Source organism: Globicephala melas, chromosome 17 (assembly GCF_963455315.2).
Source record: "Globicephala melas chromosome 17, mGloMel1.2, whole genome shotgun sequence".
Classification (NCBI taxonomy): domain Eukaryota; kingdom Metazoa; phylum Chordata; class Mammalia; order Artiodactyla; family Delphinidae; genus Globicephala; species Globicephala melas.
This window is the reverse complement of record NC_083330.1, coordinates 47,481,807-47,499,725: the sequence shown is the minus strand read 5'-3', so window position 1 is coordinate 47,499,725 and position 17,919 is coordinate 47,481,807. Positions and strand designations below refer to the sequence as shown.

The 17,919-nt window shown below is 40.5% G+C and overlaps 1 protein-coding gene across 1 annotated transcript in view; it reads left to right on the top strand.

Moving 5' to 3' along the window:
• DPYS (dihydropyrimidinase) overlaps positions 1-17,919 on the top strand; it is an 86,955-nt gene that overhangs the window by 14,351 nt on the left and 54,685 nt on the right. The window contains exons 3-4 of the mRNA XM_030863075.2: positions 4,818-4,997; positions 6,252-6,441. Coding sequence (XP_030718935.1) covers positions 4,818-4,997; positions 6,252-6,441 — 370 coding nt within the window. The remainder of the gene's footprint in view (positions 1-4,817; positions 4,998-6,251; positions 6,442-17,919) is intronic.

Below are 17,919 nucleotides of genomic sequence, written 5' to 3'. Positions count from 1 at the left end.
AGGTATTATCAACTTAGAAAACTAAAAAAAAATTTAAGGCGTATGAAAGTGGTAGGATAAATCCCTTATACTCATTCACAAAAGACTTTCCTAATATTTAATTCATGAATTGTAAATACTTTAAATGTAATTTTTTTTTAAGTACTGGACTTCTCAACTTAACAATACAGGACACTTTTAAGCAGTGTTTTCCCAGAGATCGAAACTTTAGTTACAAATGTTTTTAATATCTGGGAAAAAACCAAGGAAGGGACAGACTGGGAATGTGTTCAAGGCCTTCTCCTAGCTGTGCACTAACCTGGTGCTCTGCTAACATCAACACCTGGTCAAAGCATTTCAAAACAGCTTACACAACCTTCCGCATCTGCTAATGATTTAGGTCATGGCAGAAATGATAACATGATTCAGACAGAAAAGACAGTTTTGAGAGATGTTAAAATGTTTATTTTTTTTCCCGTGAAAACATGTATGTGTACTTTGGAAGGAACTTTGACTTGTGGTTTAAATCAATAACATGTTTTTCCACATTGAACTTAATTCAGAACTCGTTTTGCCAGAAAGGGCTCATGGGATGGCTTTATTTGAAGTTACCATGTAACTTATGTCCCTCCTTCCTCCCAAAATTTGGACTGTAGACACCAAGTTAATATAAAACAAGTAATCAGTCTTTAACAGATAGTTCAGCAAACGTAATAGCAAGGTTTATAGTCCAGAGAAAAAGTTAATTTTTCCCCAGAAACGCCATTCTAAATGAGGCATCTGATCTCTTTCGTGCTTTTAGGGTCTTCCTACCTTCCTACCTTCCTTCTTCCCTCCCTCCCTCCCGTCCTTCCTCTCTATCTCCCTTCCTCCTTTCCCTTCTCCCTTCCTCCTTTCCTCCCTCTCTTGTTTTATAAGATAGAGCAAAGGTGAAGATGTTTGCCCTTACCAGTGTTCCTCACACTTTAATATGCAAATGATTACCTGGTGAATATTGTTAAAACACAGATTATGTTCAGTAAGTGTATTAGTTTGCTAGGGCTGCTGCAACAAAGAACTACAAACTGGGTGGCTGAAACAGCAGAAGTGTACTGTCTCACAGTTCCGGAGGCTAAAAGTCTGAGATCAAGGTGTTGGCAGTGTTGATTCCTTCCAAGGGCTGTAAGGAAGAATCTCTTTCATGCCTCTCACCAGCTTCTGGTGGTTTCCTGACAATCTCTGGTATTCTTTGATTTGAAGGAGCATCACCTGAATTTCTGCCATCATCTTTACATGATGTTCTCTGTGTGTGTGTGTGTGTGTGTGTGTGTGTGTGTGTGTGTGTCTAAATTTCCCCTTTTAACAAAGACACCAATCTTATTGGATTATGGTCCACCCTGCTGACCTCATCTTAATTACATCTGCAATGCCCCTATTTCCAAATGTTGACCTGAAACAAACAGACTGCTGGGTATTTCTCCAGCAAAGATGGGTTTATTTGGAATCAGCAGAGAATTGCAGTTCAGGGTCTGCAAGCTTGGCGAGCCACGTGCAAGTCCCCGCAGGGCAAGGGAAGGAGCAGGCTTTCCTCGAGGGGGTAAGGAAGCTGGGGGGGGGGGGGCTGTAGTAAACAAAGAGTCCGTGACGTTTCATTGGCTGAGTCCTTGCCAAGAAAGGAGTCTTTTTTTTTTTTCCCTGTGTTGACATGCAGGTGTGAGAGCTCCCCCTTCTGGTCTCCCGACATCCGCTTAATTGAGGTTTCTATTTATTAATTTTTTACACAAGCGAGGTCACATTTGGTACTGGGGGTTAGGACTTCAACATATGAATCTGGGGGGGACACAGTCAACCCATCACAGTAGGTCTGGGGCAGGGCCTGAGGTTCTGCATTTCTAACAAGCTCCCAGGTGATGCTGATGGTGCGAGAGCGATACAGTCTAGTGAGACTTACCCGTGGATACGGATGTGGATGGCAGGGATGTTTAACGAGGCCACCTTCAGAAAGGCTCTTCTACTCAGGGAGTAATAGGTATTTCATCTGAGCAATGCAGATCATAACTCCCTTTGGGAACCCCATCGCGTGAATATTCCAACAACGTTTAAAGCAATTTTTTTCTGACTATAAAAGTAATAGACTCATGGTAGAAAATATGAACTTATAAAGAAGCTTAAAAAAATGAGGCACACTATCGCAAGTCCTGCCCTTGCTGTCGTCGCTTAATGGATCTTGGAACCCATTCCATCATTTCAGTGATGCCATTCTCAGCATTTTGGTGTTTGCCGTTCCTTTTCATGCATTTATTCATCCAACAAAAAGCTACTGAGTGGCCACTATGGACCAGGCACTATTCTAGGATATAGCAATGGACAAACTGTACAAAGGCCCTGCTCTTACGGGGTGGAAATTCTAGAGGAGGAGGCAGGCCATCAACAGATAACTATATTATATGCCAGGTGATAAAGCGCTATGGAGGAAAGTAAGGAAAATTAGTAAAGGAATAAATAGTGGTGGAAGTGAGTAACTTAACATGTGATATTGTCATTTTTAAAACTTTGCTGATTCAGTAGGGAAAAATTGCGTTGTTTTATTTTGTACTTTTTTTTTAATAAATTTATTTGTTTGTTTATGGTTGCGTTGGGTCTTTGTTGCTACACGCGGGCTTTCTCTACTTCTGGTGAGCGGGGGCTACTCTTCATTGCTGTGTGTGGGCTTCTCATTGCAGTGGCTTCTCCCGTTGTGGAGCACAGACTCTAGGCACGTGGGCTTCGGTAGTTGTGGCTCGCAGGCTCAGTAGTTGTGGCTCGTGGGCTCTAGAGCACAGGCTCAGCAGTTGTGGCGCACGGGCTGAGTTGCTCCGTGGCATGTGGGATCTTCCCGGATCGAACCCATGTCCCCCGCATTGGCAGGTGGATTCCTAACCACTGTGCCACCAGGGAAGTCCCTATTTTATACTTTTTAATCAGTAGGAAAGTTAACGTTTTTTCCATGTTTATTAGTCATTTGTATTTACTGTTTGAACTGTAACATTTTTTTACCTAGAATGTTAGGGTTTTTCTTATCAAGTAGAAAAAGCAATAACTCTTTTTAAATTTTTTATTACCTAAGAGCTATAATCCTGTCTGTTATATATTTTTATGTTTTGTCATATATTTCTGTTTTATATTTTATGTTATATATATGTATGTGTGTGTGTGGTTTTTTTTTTTAACATGTAGAAATTCAAGCAATTTTATTTGATCGTCTTCTGACTTTTCCTTTGAAGTTTTTAGTCTTTGTTGAGACTAGAATTGGACCTGCAAGGGCAATTACTAAGCTAGTTTTGATCTTAACTTGTCCCTTACCGTTGGTGTGATGTTGCGATTTATAATAAGAAATGCATATCTGGTCTCCGTCCCTATTTCTGGCACAGAGCTCCTAAAACCCTTGGAATTTCCTAAGTGATGACAGCAACAAAGGTGTCTTTTATTATGGTAAAGAGGTGATTTTTAGACCCCACCTAAAGATGGGGACTGATTGCCCCAGGAGCCAACTGTATTATTAGAGGGTTGAAAATTTCAGTCCCACCCAGCTGACCTGGAGGGGAGGGGAGAGGGGCTGGAGGCTGGATCAGTCCCCAGTGGCCAATGCTTTAATCAGTCATGACTGTGTAATTGAGCCTCCGCCACAACCTAAAAGGATAGGATTTGGAGAGCTTCCAGGATGCTGGGCAATTGGAGATTTGGGGAGAGTGGCGCTCTCAGAGAGGGCATTCAAGCCCCATGCCCTTTCCCCATTCCTTGCCCTAGGACATACCTCTTCCATCCAGATGTTCATCTATATCCTTTATCGTATCCTTTTATCATAAGCTGGTGATCCAGTAAGTAAAATGTTTCTCTGAGTTCTGTGAACCGCTTTAGCAAATTAATTGAATCCGAGGAGGGGGTTGTGGGAAGCTCTCACTTATAGCCAGTTGGTCAGAAGTGCAGGTGACAACCTGGACACCCCATAGCACTGAACCCTTAACTTGCGGAACACAGTGCAGTCTACCTGGTGCAGGTAGATAGTGTGAAAATTGAGTTTAATTGTGGGATACCCCCCAGCTGGTGTCTGGAGAGCCGCTTGGTGAGGGTGGGGAACCTCCCCACCTCCACACATCGGAATCGGTGATCAGAACCTTTTAGTTGGCAACCCAGAAGGCTCCTGAGGCTTCTGACAGGTCCAGAGTCACTCAACTCCCAGGAGCTGCCAGTGGCTCAGTCTGCATCTTCCACTACCTGCATCTCTGAACTCATCCTGTAGGTTTCAGATTTGACCCCAAACCCTTACTTCACATTAGCTCTGATTCCTTCTAGAGACAAAATTGCCTCTGTTGCTGCCAGTGGCTTCGTTTTCATGTTCTAGAATAATTTCTTCTCATCAGGAGATAGATGCTGAGAATTTCATAAAGTTTAACAGTGAAGTATTTGGGGGAAATACTATTAACTGTTTCATGACTTAAAGTATTGTAGGGACTTACTTCCCTGGTGGTCCAATGGCTAAGACTCTGCACTCCCAATGCAGGGAGCCTGGGTTCGATCCCTGGTCAGGGAACTAGACCCCACATGCCGCAACTAAAGATCCCGCCTGCCGCAACTAAGACCCAGAGCAGCCAAAATAAATAAATAATGTTTAAAAATAAAAGTATCGTAACAACAGCAATTCATCAGATGAAATGAGGTCTAACCTAGGGGAAAGATCAAGACCTTCATTACATTTTTCTGGAGTCCAACTGATGTCCTTATTTTACTTCACTTTCTTCTGAATGCAAGAATTTGGAGAATGCTGATATTATCTTTAAATTAAAGAGTGACATTCTGCTGTGGGTTTTGTGCCCTTTTAGGTTAAAGAAGAAATGAAAATCCTTACCCAGGATAAAGGTGTGAACTCCTTCAAGGTGTTTATGGCCTATAGAGATCTGTACATGCTGAGAGATGTGGAGCTGTACAAGGTCTTCTCCTGGTGCAAGGAAATTGGAGCCATTGCTGAAGTTCATGCAGAAAATGGAGACCTAATTGCAGAGGTAAGTAACTGCCTTCCTAGCTTCCACAGAAATGAAAATGGCCATAACTTAAGGTGAGGACGACTGGCCCCAGGTAGGTAAATTCCTTTAATGGATTGGAAGAAAGGAAATTCAGAAACTGATTTTATGTGGCTTGGAAACACTTGACTTGAATTACTTGCTGTCCGGCTCTGAGTTTTTTGCAGGTGGCATATGTATTGGAATGAGGAGTTCCCTTTTTCAGATCAGTTTTTAGATCTCAGACAAGGTTTATTCTAAAAACACAAATATTTTTCTTTGTGTCCCCAGCATTTTTTTTTTTTTTTTAGGTAGCTCAAGCTGCTGGTTCAAAATGCCAAAGTGTGGACATCGGTGAAATCTGATGACTAAAGCAGTGCATTAGGTAGCTGTTTAAAGCCCCATTCTTTTCAGAAACTGGGTATTAAAATGTGCTGCGGAGGAATCTAGATGATATTTCTCATGTTAATTCTGTTATTAATGCCCAAAGGGTACACCATCTGCAAGATTTAAAGAGCTGTCTCTTACCCTTTATATTAGCTGATCTTTCTGTCTCCCTGGGCTCAGTTCCCATTAAAGTCAGTGAGATGGAGGCCCCGTGGCCGGGATGGGGGGTGGGCGGTGGGCAGGGGGGTTGATAAGAGGAAAACGTGAGCTGTAAGCTCAAACACACCAGGTTTAAACTGGACTCTTCCGCCTCCTAGCTGTGTGACACCAGGTGAGTCATTTTGACACTCTGAGTCTTGACTTCTGGACTTTTTTGTAAGGAAGGAATAACCCTTTTGGAGAGAGGAAATACTGGTCTAATATCACTCCGTGGATCGGGGAAGAAGGCAATGAAGAGAATGAATCAGTAAAACATAGAACTAACTACGTAATCGCATGAGTCGCTTCATCAAGGATATAATATGGGGGACTAGAATACTTTATTATATTTTGTTCTGAACCAATAAAAAGTCTTAAATATGGACACTACTTTTCAAAGACTGTGATTAGAACAGACCTCATATCTTTGTCACCTTTTCAATCAAAATAATTTGATTGTGAAATGTGTATATGAAAAATTAACATATGCTTTGAGAGTAGTAGATTATTTTTACCCAAAACACACACAGTCTACGCACACATTCACACACACCTATACCTAATAGATCTAAAATAAAAGCCTGGCAGTGCATTCGTTTCACAACAAAATTGTAGGAGTTGTCGTTAGTAAACCTTTCTCACCGGTGTGTATGTTCCTGCTGCCTTTTTTAGGGAGCAAAGAAGATGTTGGCTTTGGGGATAACGGGTCCTGAGGGCCATGAGCTGGGCCGCCCAGAAGCGGTGGAGGCAGAAGCCACGCTGAGAGCCATCACCATAGCCGGCGCCGTGAACTGCCCTCTGTGCGTCGTGCACGTGATGAGCAAGTCCGCAGCAAGGGTGATAGCAGATGCCAGGAGGGATGGTAATTCCTGAACTGTAGCCTCGCTTACAACTAGTACTGTTAGCTAAAGTGTAAGGTAAAATAATGCCAACCTCTGCTTTTGCTTATCAGAAAGTTGCCCATGAATTCCCACAACTTTTCTTTCTTTTTTATTTTGAATTTTATTTTTTTATACAGAAGGTTCCTATTATGTTTTATACATATGGGTGTATATATGTCAATCCCAATCCCAACGTTTCTTCCTCCCTTTTTATTAGCATCCTTTCTGTGTTCTCGCAGCCTTACACGTCTGTCTGTTTCTGCCCTCTTCAGCCGCAAGCCCCGCCCTTCACACCACTAACTGCCAACTCTCCAGTGAACTTTATAGAAGCTTCCCTGGCTTTTAGGCACCTCCACTAGCCCTTCCAGTACCTGAATCAGGGTCAGGCAGGGCACACAGTAGGTGCTCCACAAATTCCTTTTGAATCGAATTGATTCATCTCACAGCAACTTGATTGTTGGCGCGATTGAAGCAATTATCCAAATAGTGTTTTTATGACAATTATTATAAGATTTTTAAAGCAAAGTTATGTTTACTCCAAATTGCTTAATTGCCTCACTTCGATAGTGTAATTTTATGTGTAAACAGTCATCTTAAAAGAAGGAGAAAATCTCCTATTTTTGATAAGAATTGAACATGGAAATAATTTTATTCATTAGCCTGTACTGGGAAAGGAAGAATGAAAGACAAATAAGGTGTGTTTTAGTCAATAGTTTAGACCCTCCTGGGATGTGGTAGTCGTTTCTATCTCTCACTTTTAGGAACCCGGATAATCAGAAGTAGTTGTGTAAATCATCCTGGCTGTTTGTTTTTTTAACCTGAAACTGGCTGCATTTTTATAACATCGATCTTAAAAACTATGAAAATAGATTTGGCATGTCTATAATTGACACTAAAATAATTTTTTTCAAAATTGCTTCTTGTTGCTTGAGTTTCAATAAGGATTTTGTGCAAGCTAAATGCATTTTTAAATGTAATATATCAGTATCATGTATTGAGTCACCTCAGTTTCACACAGGAGTTAATAAGGTCTTACTACCAGCCATTTCTGGTTGCTTTTTTTCCCCACATATAGTATAATTTCAGTATAAACGAGCACACCACTTCAAAAAGAATCTGTACTTCAATTTTAAGTTATAGCTTCAGGTTTTGCCACCAGATGGCGCTGTTGCTAGCTCTGTGAAATTGGTTTTCTCTATTTGCTTTGCAAGTGGTGTACCGTGTCCCATAGCCTGTCAGTCAGGTCCGTAACGTCAGAATATGGTTTAACAAACAGCAAAATCAGCAGAAATGGTCAATCTTAACCCACCAGCAATCTGTGATTTTGCCAGTTCTGTCAGGAAACAGTTTCTCGATTTGAGTATTTATGTTGCATTGGGATAGAATTCCATTAGCAGCGGAGTAAGTCTAGGGAAGGTTTTAGAATGTAAATCGTAGGCAGAAAACTATTAAAATTAAATATGAATATTTTAATTTTACTTTAAATTATTTTTAAATATAATTTTATATTTTGAATATGGAAAACACTTACCTGGCCCAAAAGTCAAAGTGATATATTAAAAGATATATTCTCAAAAAAAATAAATAAAAAAATAAAAGATATATTCTCAGAGATATCTTGCTTCCTTCCCTAGCTTCTTCATCAAATACCCATAAGTAATTATTTTTATTAATTTATTTCTGGCCTACCCTGTAGTGTTTCTCTTTATGAAAAAGGAACACATGTATATTCTTATTTCTCTTTCTTTCCTACTTGAAAGGTAAAATCCATAGTGTGCTGTATCTTGTTTTTTCCTACTTGAAAATATGTGCTAAAGGTCAGCTCATATTAGGTATAGAGAGCTTCCTCATTCTTGTTTACAGGTGCAGAGGATGCCACTGTATTTGTTCAACTAGTCTCTAATTATGGACATTTGGGTCGTTTCCAGTCTTTAGCTGTTACAAATAAAACCACAGTGATGTCCTTTGCCTATGCTATTTCATATTTGTGGAAGGTGTATTAGTCTCCTATTACTGCTGTAACAAATTACAGCAAACCTAATGGCTTAAAGCAACACAAATTTATTATCTTACAGCTCTGGAGGTCGGAAGTCTGCAGTCGGTCACACTGGGCTGAAACCAAGGTGTTAGCAGAGCTGTGTTCCTTCTGGAGGCTCTAGGGGGTATGCCCTTCCTTGCCTTCTCTAGCTTCTAGAGACCACCTACATTCCTTGCTTCCTGTCTCCCTTCCTCCATTTTCACAGCCAGCAATGGTGGATGGAGAACATTGCATTATCCTGATCTCTCTTCTACTTTAAGGGTCCTTGGATGACATTGAACCCACCTAATTAATTCAGGATAATCTCCCTATCTCAAGATCCTTAATTTACTCACATCGGTGAAGTCCCTTCTGCCAAGTAGCGTTAACATATTCACAGGTTATGGGGACATCTTTGGGGTGCCATTATTCTGTCTCCCACAAAAGCGTAGCCTCAGGGAAGAGTCCTAGAAATGAGAACCTGGAAATGGTTCAAAGGGCACGTGCATATCTACTTTTTGGACGTTGCTAAATCCCTTTGCAAAGGGGTTGTAAACATGAAATACTTAAAACGTCAGCCCAGATGCTCTAGTTGAGTCAGATTTACCGTAATAACACTTGTGAAAATACTCTAATGTGCAATCGTCAGAGGCAGCAGAGGTCCAGAATAAATTAGCACGAGAGATTGTTCCATCGCTGGCATGTGACCTCTCACAGGTGGTCAAGCAGTGTCAGTCCATTCACATGGTGACTGCATCAGCTAATCCAAGGGCAGGTCCACGGGGAGTACAGAGTGACAAGAGCTGGTGGACACACTGAGCTTTTACAGAAGATTACTCTGTATGCATTTATTTTTTTATTTTTATTTTTTTAAAGTTATTTTTTAAATTTATTATTTATTTATTTATTTAGGCTGCATTGGGTCTTCGCTGCGGTGCGCAGGCTTCTCATTGTGGTGGCTTCTCATTGTGGCGCACGGGCTCTAGGCACAGGGGCTTCAGTAGTTGCAGCACGCTGGCTCAGCAGCTGTGGCATGCAGGCCCTAGAGAGTGTGGGCTTCAGTAGTTGTGGCTCGTGGGCTCTAGAGCACAGGCTCAATAGTTGTGGCACACAGGCTTAGTTGCTCCGTGGCATGTGGGATCTTCCCGGACCAGGGATCGAACCTGTGTCCCCTGCATTGGCAGGTGGATTCTTAACCATTGCACCACCAAGGAAGTCCCATGTACGCATTTATTATCTAATGTAATTTCTGAACATAAAAGAGCAAGATACATCGATTCATTGTTATCTTGTTTAAAGAAGAAAAAATTCAGCCTTATAGATTTGTAATATGAACATCTGTAAATACCTTTGCCAGCCCATTCCATCATCTAGGGCCTTGCCACTCAGAGTGTGGTCCCTGGAACACAGTGCTGACATCCCATGAGAGCTCGTTAGCAATGCAGGTCCTTGGACCCCATCCCAGATGCACCGAATCAGAATGTCCCCTTATAACTAGAACCCCAGGTGATTCCTATGCGTATTGAATTTGAGGCTCACTGCCCAAGGAGGCACAAAAGATACCCAATTAGTACTTGTCTCTATTGTAGTTGCCTAGCAATTCAATGCTCTTATTACCTTGGATTTTATTGTTGAATTGCCAACTATATACCCTTCAGAGATAGCGACCTGAGGGTTAATGATTATAACAACTAACTTTGTTGAGTGCTTAATATGTGCTTGGCACATATTTTAGTATATCTTTTATCTCATTTCAAGTTTTGTTATATATTATCTCACCACTGCATTGTAATATACAATATTTTCTTAAATTGTCATAACAATGCTTCAAGCTAAATTTTATCACTGTTTTGTGACTGATGAAACTGAGGCTTGGGAAAGTTTGGTAAATTAAGCCCAAGATCACTTTACTAGTACGTCCTAAACCTGAAATTCAAGTCTATCCAACTCCAAAGCCCATATTTTTTATTACCCTCCACTCTGTTCCAGAAGAAATCAGTTTACAGAGTTGGGAAATGCAGATACCAAGTTATTTAATTGGTTTTGTTTATTGGCCTTACATTTTTAACAAATTTATTTAAAATATTGCCATCATTTTGTTATTTTTTTATCATTGTTAAAAGAAGAAAACATTCCAGAAATGGAAATGATCAAGAATGTATTAAGTGAAGAGTAAACATCTTCTATCTCTCTCAGCTCAGTCCTTGGAACTAGCAATTTTTAACCATGTCTATTTTTTTGGTGGTTTCCTTCAAATTTCTAAACCATAAATTTGTAAGCAATGACATAAATTTTTGACAGTATCACTTGACTCTGAGTGATGAAAAAAGAACAGTCTAGCCTACATAAATCTTACCTCTCACCTCCTGAGTTTTGTTAGTAGTAAATGTTCACTTCAGGTAATATTACTTAAATTTATGTGTTTTGGCTATTGTTTTGTGTGTGGTATCTCTTTATTCTCTACTAGGCTGAAAAGGAATTGAGAGGCCCAGCATCACCCTCTCTGCCCCCTCCTGACTTCTTTCAGCTGTATTATTATCTTTACATGGACAGGAGTTACAGCATTTTCAGTTGGCTCTAGGACTAGAATCAGGTCTTCCAAGCTTTGTCTATAGGTTAGGTCTAAAATTTAGAACTTATAAAGTAAGATTGTGGAAATACTCTTCTTGGTAGAAACAATTCAGGAGAAGAGAACCTCAGAGGAATTTATATCACTAACTTGAGAGTGAAAGCTAATGTCATTTAACTCTTGGAGAGGCCAGGTGTCAAGGTGAAGGGGGTTTCCTTTCCTACACTCCCATAAGATGAACGGCATGCCTTATTTTAGTTTGCCACGTATTCAGACCATTATTGTCTTGTCTTTTTTTTGGCTTGGAATTTTTCCAATTAGCTCTTCTTAATATAGGTTCAGAAAAGAAACATGTACACTTCCTTTACTATATCATGAAGATTTTCCAGCTTCTACCTCATACCTTCTATTGAATGGAATCAGCTTCTGTTGAAATGAATCAGCTCTTCTTGCAGAGATTTTTTTTTTTTTTTTTTTTTTTTTTTTTTGCAGTATGCGGGCCCCTCACTGTTGTGGTCTCTCCTGCTGCGGAGCACAGGCTCCAGACGCGCAGGCCCAGCGGCCATGGCCCACGGGCCCAGCCGCTCCGCGGCACGTGGGATCCTCCCGGACCGGGGCACGAACCCGCGCCCCCTGCATCGGCAGGCGGACTCCCAACCACTGCGCCACCAGGGAAGCCCCAGAGATATTTTTTTAAGAGGAGAATCTTTTGGCTTTCTGCTTTATTTTTATACTTTCCAAGGTGTAGAGATGCCATCCTTGGATTTCTTTTCACAGAATCCTAGGTTGGATATACTGTTTCTTGGTTCCCATCTCTCCCCTTTTCTTGAATCACTGTGAAGATTCTCATGTGATTTTTTTAAAAAAACATTTATTTAGTTAGTTATTTCGCTGCATCAGGTCTTAGTTGCTGTGGCACACGGGCTCCAGAGTGCTCGGGCTTAGTTGCCCCGCAGCATGTGGGATCTTAGTTCCCTGTGTCCCCTGCCTTGGAAGGCAGATTCTTAACCACTGGGCCACCAGGGAAGTCCCTCTCATGTGAGTTTTAAAGGAAGAGTGTTAGAAGGTAAATTTTCTGATTCTTTGTCCTCAAGCTTGTTTGCAACTTGAACGGACATAGAATTCTAGGTTCAGAATGATTTCCTTGTGAATTATAAGGGCACCATTTCATTCCCTTCTGGCGTCTAGTGTTACTGATACGTAGACAAATGCCAATAAAATTCACGTCCTTTGGTCACTCTTTTCACCATCTGGAAGATTTTTATATTTTCTCTTCATTTTAGACTTCCAGAATTTATATTAAGACTATGTTTAGCGGTAGGATTTTAAAAATTCACCTTCATGTTCAGATGTCTGTTTAATCTGAAGGCTGATCTTTGATTCTGAACATTTTTCTTCTATTATTTCCTTCATATTAATTTTCTCTGTTCCTCTCTTGGAACTCCACTAGAAGACCTCTTGAACTAAGCCTCCATGTCCTTTAACTACTTTCACCTTTAAAAAAGCCTGATTTTTGCTCTATATTTTAGGAAAGGATTTTGTTTACTTCTTCTTTCCTTCTAATAAACTTTCATTTTGGTAATCATATATTTATTTCCAAGAAAACACTTTTCCTTCAATGGATGAGATCTTTTTGACCTCATTAGAATACTAACAGAGATTTTTTTTTTTTTAATTCTGTTTTCTGGATCTTCTTGTTTCTTGCTGAGTCAATTTTTCAGTTTTTTTTTTTTAAACATCTTGGCCCTTCTTTTTATGTTGTTTGTTTTTTCTTTAAGTGTCTGGTGATCTTGGGCTGTCTGTATTCATGACTGGACAGTTCAGGTGATTAGAGGAGGGAGCTGGTGTGGATCCCCCTCTGCTGGTGAGTAGGCCCCGCCCCCAAATGAGAGCACCAACAGTGAGACTGTGAACATTGTGAATGTAAATGGGGCGTGGTTACTGGTGAGCTTCGGTTGTCAGGTGAGCTTCACTCTGTAGCATCAGCACCACCTTAGAAAGCTTTATTCCCCAGGCAGAGGGCGGGATGAGGGCTAACTGCCCCAGCTCATCCCCTTCCCCGCAGCAGGAGGAATGTCTGTCATGACCCTTCTGCTCGTTTGAGTTCAAGCTGTAGCTGCCTCTACTTTCCTTAATAAGCATCGCCATCCCATCTGCTTTCTGTCTTCCTACAATCTATCATGACCTCTGGTCGGCCATGGTTCCTCTTTTATTCTCAGCACCGTTTTGGATTTTGTTCATCTGTTGTACATCTTCACCGGGGTTTGATGTGAACTGGAAAGCCAGAGACGGGAATGCATGTTCAGTCCATCAGCTTTCTTTCAAAGCCTGCGGTTTCCCTACCATGATATTTCCTTTTAGCGTTCAGCACCTGCAATAAAAAGTGAAAAGCAGGTTACAGGGAAAAGAAGAAAGCTTTCACGTGCAAGCCATGGAGAGCTGAGTTGCCTTTGACCGTTTGCAAGGAATTTCAATTTCATGCTTATTTCAAGTCTCAGTTAATCTAAGTTGAGTAACTAGGTTAGTTCCCATCTTTACTGTGAGAAGCCACTTTTGCAAAAATGAGGCAAGTGAATCAGAAGGCTGACCCTAGAGTGTTATCCTTTTCTTCCAGAAGCAGAATCCCCCCTCCCTTGCTCCATACCCCCAGTATAAAGTTGGACAAACCAGCTGAAATTGTATCTCATATAGAAGTTCCCACCTACCACTCTTAGACCTCTCTCACTCACTGTACTCTGGTCTTTGTGCAAATAGTATATGTGTCCATATATGTCATTTGTTTCAGTGACAGAGGTACTTTTTACTTTGGTTTGAATAGCTTTGGGTATCGATGTGCCTTTTCTGCCGTGTATTGACATATGGAATTAATAGTGTTTAAAAAGACATATTGTTCACCTCTCCTTCCCACCTCCCAGTAAAACTTGCATGCACGTGGATTCATTATTTTTCTGGTGCTTTGCTTAGAGTGGTGGCAGTTTCTCCCAGCAGCTTACTTGCTGCTCTCTTTGGTGTATATCTGTTATAATAAATTTGTTTACCAATTAATGACTGAAATTTTCAATACTGTTTTTTAGTTCCCTGTTTAACTTGTTTTAATTTACCTTAATAAAACTCATTCTATTTTACATCCATATTCGTGTCTTCAGGGTATAAATATGACTGTCACTTGAACTTATTAATAAAATGTTTTCTTTATGCTTTTCATAAAAAACCAAGTTATTGGACACCTAATATGTGCTTGGCACTGTGCTTTCGGCATTGGATTTGCAAAAATGATTAAGATAACTGTGGTTCTCAGGTAGCTTCCAGTGAACTGGGCTACATGATGGTTGGGGTTTTTTTGTTTGCTTTGCTTTGCTTTGGTTTGGTTTTGGTTTTCCATGTTGTAGAAAGCTTTATTTTCCAGGCTTATTGCTGTAAAATATAAACTTCTCTTACAGGGAGGTTTAGATGTCCTATTTTCCATTTTATTTAAACTCTGCCCCCCGCCCCCCCAGCGTATTTCTCTTGTATTTGGGGACTAACAGGGAGAAAGGGCCACACAGAGGCCACTCTGCCCATGTGGTCACACTGCCCCCTGCTTGTTGGTGCTGAATAGAGAAAACCAAATCTCACACAAGTACGATGAGCTGATGCTTGGTAACCAGTACTTTTCCTAAGAAAGGGTTGATGTGTGCCCGAGTTAAGGTGGATTTGAATCTCAGGCTTCCTTTTTCTTTCTTGTGCATGAACATCCGAACATCCCTTGTCCTTTAAATTTAGAACAAGATGATTTACCTTATGTCCAACTGCAAAGCAGTTCAAGACTGCCCATTTTAAAAGATTAAAAAAAAAAAGAAGAAGAAGAATTGTGTAACCATAAGGAAACTAACATTTGTAGAATGTATTTGTTTGCTGCTCTAACAAAGTACCACAGACTGGGTGGCTTAAAACAATGGAAATTAATTTTCTCACAGTCCTGGAGGATAGAAGTTCAAGACCTAAGTGTTGGCAACATTGGTTTACCTGTGGGCACTGAAGGAAGGATGCGTGCGCTCCAGACCTCTCTCCTTGGCTTGGAAGGGCTGTCTCCTCCTTGTGTCTTCACATTGTCTTCCCTCTGTGTGTGTGTGTGTGTGTGTGTGTGTGTCCAGATTTCCTCTCCTTATAAGGACCCCAGTTGTATTGAATGAGGGCTCACTTCTAATGACCTTATTTTAACCTAATTACCTCTTTTAAGGACCCCAGTCGTATTAAATGAGGGCTCACTTCTAATGACCTCATTTCAACCTAATTACCTCTTTAAAGCGCCCTATCTCCAAATACAATCACATTCTGAGATCCTGGGGGTTAGGACTTTAACATGTGAATTTTGACAAGGGACACAATTCAGCTCATAACATGAAGTGACTCCAGGATCCCAGGAAGATGCTAGATATTTTCGTATATGTTAAGTTGTTTGATCCTCACAAAATTGCCACACTAGAGGGACGTTACGATCCCATTTCATAGATGAGAAAAACTGAGACCAAGAGCAATGACTCATCATGCACAAGGTCACCAACTAAAAGCAAAATCGGGATTTGAACCTGAATCTGTGTGATCTACTTTATTATGCTGCTTCTACGTATTTTCCTTCTCAATTATTTTCTTTCGTTGTAAGTGTAATATTTTGAACCCAGACGAAGCCCAGGAAGGTTCTACTTTATCCTTCTAGCCGGGAGAAATTATTTTTATAAAAGCGTTTGGCCTTCTGTTTGGCAGCCGGTGCTTCCACTCTGGGGCACCTATGCCAGCTTCTCTGCATCTTTCAACCTTTTCTAAAAGATCCCATGACTTGATTAAATGCTGCTCCCAAATTCAGACAAGATGTTAACATCTGCTCTATCACTTTCATCTAATAAACAATGGGCTGTCTGGTCAGGGATGGGGGGTAGTTTTGGTTGGTTGGACATGTTTCACTATTTGGAAATCGTAACAATCTCTCAGAGAGCAGAACTCCTTTAACTGGGAGATTGCATCATAAGTGAAGGGTTTTTTTTGGTTTTGAGCTAAATGATGGAGAAAGAAGGAGAGAACATGTATGGGGAGACAGGATACAACATAATGTGAAACTGGCTGAGACAGCGGGAGGATATTAATGATGGATATGTACTATCTTCCAGGAGTTGCTGAAATCGTCTGGTCTCGAGTGTAATCAGGAGAGTATCAGGCTAGGACAGATCTAGGACTTTTCATTACTAACCTGTTAAATGTAGTAAATCAAACCAGTACGTGAAATTGGAAAATTGCTTAACCACATCCACAGATCTTATGGTTGACTTTTAAAAATAACATGCTCTTTACCAAGAAATGAAAAATGATACTTTTCCTACTAACATACTGCATATGTATGGTATGTTATCAGTATACTAGGATTCTAATTCTAATGTACCACTCACTACCCCTGTGTCATAGACAAATTAGTCTTATTGAGTGTCAGTTTCTTTGTCTGTCAAACCAGTGTTTGGGTTGCCATGAAGGTCAAGTAAGATATATGACCTTCAAGCTGTATTTGCAAACTCTAGAGTGCTATACATACATTAGATGTGTTTATTACTACTTTATTTCTGGCCCAAATCTAACAGAACCCACCGTTATGCTGAATTAATCTAGTTTGATTCTTCAATTTATGTATTATCCAGGCCCCTTGTTTTCTTTTTACAGTTTGCATGCTGTTTAGTCCTTTGAAAAATGTCTTAGAACCATTGTGAAATACAGGGAAGAATAGTTAGGAATTTTTACTTTTTTATTTTTTCATTTTTTTAAGTACTTACAGATAAATTAATGGGGAGACAGTTGAAAATAACCCTGTAAACAAAGAGCTTGTTGTATAGACCAAAAAAGTGGCACGTCATATTGTAAAGGTGCTAAACCCTTCCAAGGAAATTACCTGTCATCTGGTTTCAGAACAGTCCTGGCAGACTCCTGGTAGATGCTGACACTTTTCATTTTTCCTGAGAGCTATTAAAATTGTAGAAATTTTGGAACTGTATTCCCATACCACCTTGATGGGCCAAATGATTGAACAGAACATGTGATAAGACTCTTTCCTCTGTAATGAAGTACCAGGAAAAATCCTGAGTTGGCAACTTGTAAAGTGATTGCAGATCAAGAATCTGAGTTTTTCATTGTCCAAGCATCCGTAAGAAGTTCTCTTGGAATAGGAAGGTCTCTTTGTACCTGCAGATGAAATACCATGCCCGTCCTGTTATCTCTCCAGGAAATAGTGCATTACCTCTTAGTTCATGTTAAAAGTGATTGCTTCTTGTTCGGTACACCAGAAGGAGATACTAACGGCATTTCCTCTTTTCCGGGAAGAGGACAGTAAGAAATGGGGTGGGATTCATCTAGTGTGTGTATATCATGAAAGTGAAGGATATTAGCCGTGGCTCACTTCTTGGAGGATAACTTTTATTAACAATAGTTTGATGCTAGGTTACATAAGAGGCAAAGTTGGTTAGGCTTCAAGCAGCCTTGCTTTCACGGTTTTTCAAATCCCTAGGCTCACTGGAGGAAGATGGCTCATTTGGGGGAGAAATGATCTGTGAGGTAATAGGGTGCTACGTTCCAGTTCGATATGACTCAGGCAGCTGGTGGCCATCCACTGTCAGGACTCTGAGGAAATCAGTGCATTTCAGTTGTATATCAGGATTTTAACTCAAGTCTGTGGCGTCTGGTTAACCAGAGTGAAGTAATTGGGATGCCAGCTTCTCCTTTCTGTGCACTCTCCTTCATGACGGCTTGGATATGAGCAGGTGGATGCCAAAGAATCTATTATGCTGACAAATGCTAATCAGAGATAGGCTCCTGATTTTAAATTCAAATTCACTACACGCTATTAACTTTTCTAAC